Source organism: Branchiostoma belcheri, unplaced genomic scaffold, assembly GCF_001625305.1.
Source record: "Branchiostoma belcheri isolate BF01 breed outbred unplaced genomic scaffold, Haploidv18h27 scaffold4, whole genome shotgun sequence".
Classification (NCBI taxonomy): Eukaryota; Metazoa; Chordata; class Leptocardii; order Amphioxiformes; family Branchiostomatidae; genus Branchiostoma; species Branchiostoma belcheri.
Window position 1 is genome coordinate 6,028,073 of NW_017804020.1, and position 8,991 is coordinate 6,037,063.

Genomic DNA, 8,991 nt, shown 5'->3' on the forward strand with positions numbered 1-8,991 from the left:
AAGGAAACGGCCTTGGGTAGCACATGTGACGTCTTAGAAAGGTCGTCAGGGTCAAGAAAAAGGTGTTGGTTCCTGGAATTGGAATCGAGACAAGAAGTATGCCACACAGTTTGAAACATCGGATAGAAAAATTTACAGCGCCTGAAAAAGTTTTGTTTACTCACTTATCATGTGTGTAACATCAGTAGGTAGTCCCCCCCCACACACACACGTACACACAATGTGTTATCCATTTTGGTGCAGTTGTAGGATTGGATAATAGTTACAAGTTATTAGTGTAATTATGGTGTAATATGTTACATAATTAAGACAACATGTCAATGTATATGAATTACTATAATTAAATTTACGTACTGTAATTTCAAATTTTTACACTGTACTTTTATGTTCACCTTTTTCACGGTCACTTCACAGGGCTCAAACTACTTTTTTTTAGGTAACGTTACGTGCAAAATTGCATGTTGGAAAAATTTTAGGTGCAATTTGAAAAAAGCTTTGTGCAAAATAATTTAGTCGGTTTGTAACTGTGTGTTATCCTTCTCATTTGATAAATTATCATATGTCTTTCTCCCTCCATGTACTCTCCAAGCAGAGGTTGTGGGGGAATGATCGTTAGCTTTTTATACATGGCCGTTTTTTTTTTGTCGCTACCCCCACCAATGGTGGCTGCGGACCTTCTCTGGCTAATGGATACTGCCTGGCCAATTTGATACTGTCTTTTTGCCACCGAGAGGGATCTGCTTGGAGATTACCTCCATGCACTTGCCACCACTATGACGATTAAGTTTCATAATCGTGTAAATTTTTCTCAGACCATGAAGTTTTGCTACTGTGAAGACAAAGTGAATGACAGTAGCAAGGACATCATATAATAAGAGAAAAAGTGGAAGAAATTTTACCCTGGAGCCAGAGTTACTGCTACTTTGGCACGCTAGGAACAATATAGCCCGCCTTGAATCCAACTAGCCAAGTAAGATTATGCCATAGAATTAAAAGTGGTAGAATTAAAAAAAACTGCTGAGCCAGAAGATGTATGGGGATGACATAAACCAGGTTCCTTTGCACCACTAAACAGTACCGTTAGGTTGCTATGTGATTACTATGCGCTAGTATACAGTTGATTTCTCAGCTGCATCAGGCATAGAGTCCAGTTTTTTGTACACAGTCCATAAGAATGTAAAAAGTAAGTCAAGTCACTTACGCATGTTATTACATTTGACATATGTACATGTATGTTGTTATGTTGAAGTTTGAATGAATATTTGAGTCATGTCCTTGATCATTTTCAGTTCCAGACACAAGCCTGGGAAAAAAGTGTTCCAGAACTTCCACCATGGATTCTCCAGCATCCAGGCCACCGACTTGGCTGCTTCAGGCCATCAAGGCGGTGCAGAGGAAGGGGTTGGCAACTAAAGACAGGATCATTAGTCATGTGTGTAGGAATCATGGCGTCCCGCGGGACACTGTGCAGCAACAGGTGGAGTCTGCCACCAACCAGGGGCAGATCCTCAGGGTCCGTCAGGCCAGGGGGGCCTGCGTCTACATCAACCCCACCGACGCCACATGGTCCCGAGCTAAAGTCCAGCTGAAACGTCTGAAATCCAAGGACCTTTCTAGTATGTCTCTTAGACCGAGAGCTGCTGCCATTTCTCTGAACATGGAGGTTTGGGATTCTGAAACTGAAGTAGACAACTGCCACCTAACAGTTTCCTCCAACAGTCCTGAAGCACCAACTTCAACTGTCACTGAGTCACCAGGCAATACAACAGAAACAATGACTCCTGGGGTCAGCCAGGAAGTCAGAAGTAATCCTAGCAAAGACTTCATCACCTGTTTACTTCTGGATGCTGTGGACAAACTCAAGAATGAAAGAAAGAAAGCGAGTCATGAAGCCATAGTTAGTACTGCTGCTAAGATATCTGGTGTACAGACAGAAGCTATTGAGAAGGGGTTTGAAGCTGCATTGTCAAGTGGAGTTCTATGTTCCAAAGACTCTGGAGTGACTTACTGTTGTAACCCTGCAAAGTGTCAGACAAATGATCAGACAAGCCTGCAGACAAATCCTCTCCTCACAACCACACCACAAACACATTCAGATTATTTTCATCTCATCTGTAAGGCTATCGTAGACTTGGATGAGGAGGGTGGGTCTTCCCTACTTGCCATAAGTAGATATCTGGTACATGACCTGCAGGTACAGAATGACTTCAGCTTGAAGGCTAGGCTACAGCAGGCAGCAAAACGTGGCATGGCCCAAGCAAAACTCCAGAAGGATGGCATTTTGTACAAGCTCGGCGCCGTTGAGAAGAGCAACATCAGTATGTGCCAGCTTGTCGGTAGCACGTTGGGCAAGCCTGACATGACCATCAAACAGTTAATCAGAGACATGCTGAGAAAGATGAAGGCAAACAAGCAAAAACCGTCCGAGGAGGGAATTTGTAGACCCATATCACGCGACTGTAGCATTGCCGAGAAAGACCTGTTGGAGTGCTTGGATCAGTGTGTTGGCGAGGGCAGCATTCTGCAGATCTACAAAACAGACGGAACTGTGGTGTACAAGTTACCAGAGACTGATCTCATCAAACCAGTCAAGAGAAAAAGCATTCCTGGTGGGGAGAAGACAGAACCCTGTGTGTCCAGGACAGACAAGACGCCTACATCAGATTCCAACAGCCCATCTCTGGAGCAAATGTTACACAAGGCGATCAAGAAGAAGCACACTTTAAAGCAACAGACCACCGCTGTTGGGATCTTCAGCACTTTGATCCGGATGACAAAGAAGGTCTTCACACTGGGACAGGTTAGAAGTCAACTGGCCCTATGCGTGGAGGAAGGGAGTATGACCAAAATGGGGCATGGTGGCAAGACTTTGTATTACTCTGTGACTGGCAAACCTACTGCAGTGCGGCAGCAAAGTAGCGCAGAAAACACATCAACTGATGTTTCAGTGAATGTCAACACACTGCGACATGATGGGGCTTCATTTGCCACAGTTCCAAACCCGTCTGCTAGAGATGAAGCAGTGCCCCAGGGGAGTAAAAAGTACAGGAAATGGCTGATCCGTGCCATACACGACGTGAAGGGCATGAGACAAAGAGTTACTGCCGAGCGGCTCTGCAAAAGAGTTGCTCGCAAGCACAACGTTGAGCCCACTGTAGTACAACATCAGTTAGCAATGTGGATAAAGAACAGCAGATCAACAATTAACAGAGTAATCCAGCCAGATGGTGTTGCAATATACAAAGTAGGTAAAGTTACTACATCAACTAAGGAGCAGACAGCAAAGAAGCATGTGAAGCAGAAAGGTAGTCCAAGCTGTCTGGAGTCAAGTCACAAAGCTGACCCCATCATCGCAAACTACATCCTTCAAACCATTCTTACCCTCCAGCGACTCAATATTGCACCAACGGCAGAGAACATCTGTAGACAAGTCTACCTGTCCCATGATGTAAACGCTATAGTCATCCCTGGACAGCTTCAGTTTTGTGTAAAAGAAGGCAAAGTTATACACACAGTAGGTGAAGATGGGGGATCTCATTATGAGTGTAGTTCCACCTCTAAAAAGGCATTGGCTCTGAAAAGTGTAGCATCTTCACAACTTCCTTCAACACATCCCAAGGGGAAAGTAAGCAAACTGTCCTCAGTCTCAAAGCCTTTGAAACAGAAAGGAGGACGGAAGCCTGTCCTGACTTTAGAGGGAACAGGAAAACCTGATGCTTTAGTCAAGAAGTGGATAGTGGAGGCAGTACAAAAATGTAGAGAACTGAGAGTCTGGACGTCCGAGGCTCAAATCATCAAACGTGTGCAGCAGCTGCATGGGAGTGTTGACACTGCTATGATAACTCACAATCTCACCAGATGTTTGCGGGAAGGTTCTGTCATCAAGAAGTTCCTTCAGGATGGGAGAGAGTCGTACCGGCTGAACAAGGATCTGAGAAACACGATGACGTCCACAGGCCCTTCACCAGACCCGCTCGTGAAGGCGGCCTTACTGGAGGCCATCCAGACCAACGAAAACACGGCAGCCACTCCCTACACTGACGAAATCTGCAAGAAGGTGGCCAACATGCTGGGTCAGAGGGAACAGCATGTCTACGAGCAGTTACGGCTGTGTATGAAGGAGGGGAGCATCGCAGAGTGTGAGCAGAGCAATCCGGACCCGCTGGTCAAGGCTACCATCCTGGACGTGATCCGGTCGCAGGACCCACGTAATCGGCCGTACACAGAGGACATCTGCGAGGAGGTAGCACAGCTCCTGGGTAAAGACGTGGACGAGATTGAGATGGAACTGCAGCTGTGCATCAAGGAGGGCAGCATCGCAGAGATGGAGGAAGAGGCGTACGAGGAACCCCCGCGACCGATCGTCCACGTGGACCCCGACTCCGGCCTTAGCGAGCTGGTGGTGCACGCGGCACAGCAGATGCACGACAGACACTTCACGGTCAGGGACGTGGAGAGGTGGATTGGGGAGAACTTCAGCATGGACGTGGCAGCAGGGGTGGACCTCAGGGCCAAGATACAGGAGGCCTACACACAGTGCTACAGAGAGGGTACTCTACCTGCAACGGCGTTAAACAGTTCAACTGTACAGGGCGATATGGATGTGGATTCTCCAAGTCAAGCAACTTATGTGGATGTAAGATACATGTATTTTGCTTCCCTCTAAACTTAAAAAAGACCTTGCAACTTCTAGTTAGTTGGCAAACCCAGCTCTCCTAAGGCAAATAAGTGCCGGGAGTCAGGAAGTGTAGATGCCAAAATATTACACCATTTAAGTGTGTTTAAAAGCTGAAAACACAGCTGTCAGTCATGTTTCTGTACATTCTTGTATGTTTTGGGGGTTGTAGAAATGAGGGTGCCATGTGTGAGCTGTTTTATTAACAACAATAAATGTCACAAATGTGAATTAATAGTAGTCTCCGGTGGGAAAATGTTACAGACTGGCCAATTGGATACTGTCTTCCCCCATCGAAAGATCTGCTTAGAGATTAAATTAATAGTACAAATATGTTGAAAAGTGGTAGTAAATAATAATCACTTGAATATTTTTTTCCATTAGAATATTTCAATTCTTGCTGCAAATTCATATTGATGTGGTTATGTTTCAGCCCAAAGCAACAGAGCCCTATCCAGTTATGCTGGTTTGTCACCAGAGTCTCCAGCAAGATACAAGCAGCACAGATGATGCTCTGGCCACTCTGGACAGTAGAGATGACCCTCAGCTGTCAACTGTCCCAGACGTCCCCACAGATGTGCACCAGGCTGATATGGGTAGAACAGACAACCTCGAGCCAAGTGCAACCACCACAGAAAGGATCATGGCAAACTTAGCTACAAGACTTAGTGATAACCTGTGTAGTACAGGCAACACAGAAAATGTTCAGGTAAACAAGATGAGTGAAGTCAAACCAAGCAATGTTCAGGTCTCAGCCATCATAGATATTACAGACGACACCTCGCCTGTCATAGATCTCACAGACGACGTTACACCGAACCTTACCGAAAACACAGTAACGTCTGAGGCCAGTAGTTCAGGTGACAACCAGCCACAGGCAGCCAGTCCACAGCCTCATGTGGCAAGCAACACAGTAACAAGTACTGACGTCCCTCAGGCTAACAAGAACAGTACTCATGAACCCCAAGTAACCGCAAACAGTACAGAAAGTTTAGGGTCTAGCAACAAAGATGGTGATAAACTAGTTGCAGACATAGACAACACAGTTAATAATGTGCCAAGTAAAGACAGTGATGGTAACACAGAAAACCATGAACAACAAGTTTCCACAGATGATCTTCAGTTCAGCACAGACAATGGACTTGACATCAAACCTGACCTGCATCCGTGCACAGACAGCACAGATACCAGCCTGCCAAGTACAGGGCAAAAAGATGACGCCCAGTTGACTAGAAATCCAACTGGCCCCCAGAGAAGTATCAACAAAATGATAGACCACCTGTGGCATAGCAAGACAAGTCTGCACACTGGCAGTGGGACCAGTGAAGGCCCTCTGTCTAAAAAGGAGGACAGCAAAAATGTCCCCCAGTCAAGTGCAGACGCCACTGATGATATCAAGTCCACTTCAGATGGTCAGATGACATCTAGCCCTCCGTTGACACCACAGACAGGTGTCTCTGTAGAGGTGCCCTCACCCAAACCCACCACCCTGACTCCTGAGCATCTGTCTGGCATCAAGCAGGAGAGATAACTTCAGGTGGGGAGATGTTCTTTATGTTTCTTCATGTCATGATCATAAGTTATATTGTGGCCAAGTAGCTAGGCTAGTGCACACAAGTTTGAGTGGTCAAGGATTTAATCCTTGCCATTCCTAACTAGATGTTATGTACCTGGGAAAGGTACTTTATGGTATTTTATGAAGATAAAATTTTGCTCACAAGATACTTCTAGTAGAGGCTGGATTGCAAAGTAATTTTAGAAAAGCTGTAAATGTTAACGCTGTTACAAAGAAATGATAGTTTACTACATTTGTGTAGTGCTCTGACATCATGTTACCTGACCAGAAGTTGCACTTGTAACATTAGTTTTTGAAATGTTTTGTTTTGTTTTGTTTCAACAGCTGAACTCGATCAAGAGAATCCAACATATGCCATCAGTGGACACCAGGGAGAAAAGATTGATGGTGAAATGCATCAGTGAAGATTCAGCACAAGTCAATTATTCCAGCCAGATATAGTACTACACCTGTGTGAAACTCATAGAGTGTTGTACATAGCACTTTGGCAGAACGTCTTGTTTAAGGTTGTATTCGTGTATTCAAGGATCACATCCCCTATCTATAGTTTTCAAATTTTGTGTCCAATAAGATATTGTCCATAGCAAGCAAAATTCTGATGCTATGACCAAACATCCAACAAAAACAGCGTAGTATGTTCTGCCAACATGCTGATCATGTAACAACCTCAAATGTTCATGTTTTGGTGCCAACAGTTTCAGTTGTTCTAATTCTTGATGAAATGTCTTTAAAAATAATCTAAGCTGTAAATGTTAAGATTTTGTTCCGTGGATTTACTCCTGAAGTGGAAGCATAGGGATTTTCACAGAATAATGTTGTCTATTTTCACGTCTACTTTGACTGCCCACTCCATTATTCTTCTGTGAAATTGCAGAACCAAATGGGTGTTGTAGTTAAGATATTGCCTTGAGAAACCATTTATTGAGGTGTGGTATTACTATTACTGTGATATATAACTTGATCATATGGACACATCACACAAGGTACATCTGTGTTGGTAGAAGTCATTATGTAGTAAGTTTAAAATGTAATTCCCTACACAAGAAATTGGACTGTACAACTCCAGTTTTTGTCAAGGTCAATTAGCAATCCACCGCTTCCGGGGTGCCACAGACTTTCTGCAATTTACAATCCACTTCTCACAGAGTCACTTCTGCTTAGTCCTTCCCTGCACAAAATCCTACCTTTAAGCACACCTTAAAACATATGTAAAGGTATGTGCAACGGCAGAATCGTAACCTTTACACATGATTTCAGGTCGGCATAAAGAATGGATTTTGTGCAGTGCTTGACAAAGACGGGAGTGGTACAGTGGAAAATTTGCCTAAGTCCAATTTCTTGTTTTGGAAATTACGAGTTGCCTCATAATCATGTGGAAACATAGATACAACAAAATGCCCAGTGCCCTTTGTGTAAGAAGAACTTGATGTTTAGAATGCAGATACTACAATGCAATGTACTTGAATGGCCCAAAAGTTTTTTTTCTCTATGAAGAGTCTTCATCAAGACATGTTACAATACTGGGCTTATGATGTATATTAGGCAGAGACCTAAAAGTGCTTGTAAATAATCCAAGCTTCTGAAGGCAATGAGATAATTTCACAGTGAGTATATACTGATATACATGTATATTCAATCCATATATGTTTGTACAATAATTTTGCAATTGTAACAAAATATCTTAACAAAATCATAACTAAACAAAGTATGCTGCTCCATTGTTGCTCAATTCCAGATACAGCTGTTACATAAAATGGAATAATATTCTCATGAGTCATGTGTTACAGGGAATTCATTGCTAGTTTCTGTATGACGACATAATTGATATTACATTTGCTTTGTAGTTCTGAATGTACAACATGTAAATCTGGAGAAAAATACTCAAGCTTTTTTAAAATCAAAATGTTGAAAGTTTACTACAGTAACTTCAAATTAAATACAGTGGTCAGTATGTGTACTGTATACATAGTGATGTTATTGAAATCCAGTTCTAAACTGTATATCCTATAGTAATATCTTATCAGAAACAGCTGCCAGTATAGTCAGTTATTGTTAGCAAAGTTGTTATACAACATATGCTTTTGTTTGTTTATGAATATTATGTTAAGTTTATGTTAATCACATTTGATTTTGTGACTTTTTGCTTCTTTCTAGTAGGTAGAGTGTCACATTTCCCCTTGTGTATGTCACATGCCACCCAAAGTTCGCTTCTCATAAATGTACATGTAGACATTCATCTATTAGGTTATTAGTTATTAGATTAGTTTGTTGTAAAATCGGTGATGAAGACCAAAAAATATTTCTACTTCACTGTTGCTGTGCAGTATGCACCTGTCACAAGTTGTAGTAATCTCATTATAGGTAAGTACAGAAAATAATAGATATAAACATTGCAGACATTCATTGTACAGTTGTCATCTTTGTAATGATGCTTGCGTTCTTCCTATACTAGGAGCTACCAAACTGTAAAGCCTAGCAATCCTAGAATCCTAGAGAATTTTTAAGGTCCATTACTCTCTTGGAAGACTGGCTCTTCTGTCTGCAAGGGTTCTTCGGCGATGTCACTGTTGGTGCATCTAGTAGACACCAACACAATACACATGTAGCCTCCTTCGCAGTCTTGTTGGGCGTGGGCGTAATTTTTTCTGTGAGCGACGCGAGTAATATGCCGCCGCGAGGGACGATTTGCTGCCGAGGGACTTTTGCCACGGAGAGAAGGTTTCCGCGCTTGTTGGAGCGG

The 8,991-nt window shown here is 43.1% G+C and overlaps 2 protein-coding genes across 2 annotated transcripts in view; one reads left to right on the plus strand and one right to left on the minus strand.

Moving 5' to 3' along the window:
- LOC109476963 overlaps positions 1-8,643 on the plus strand; it is a 9,755-nt gene extending 1,112 nt beyond the window's left edge. The window contains exons 2-4 of the mRNA XM_019777981.1: positions 1,290-4,636; positions 5,109-6,212; positions 6,576-8,643. Coding sequence (XP_019633540.1) covers positions 1,290-4,636; positions 5,109-6,206 — 4,445 coding nt within the window. The 3' untranslated portion in view covers positions 6,207-6,212; positions 6,576-8,643. The remainder of the gene's footprint in view (positions 1-1,289; positions 4,637-5,108; positions 6,213-6,575) is intronic.
- LOC109476964 overlaps positions 8,426-8,991 on the minus strand; it is a 10,474-nt gene continuing 9,908 nt past the window's right edge. The window contains exon 15 of the mRNA XM_019777982.1: positions 8,426-8,827. Coding sequence (XP_019633541.1) covers positions 8,752-8,827 — 76 coding nt within the window. The 3' untranslated portion in view covers positions 8,426-8,751. The remainder of the gene's footprint in view (positions 8,828-8,991) is intronic.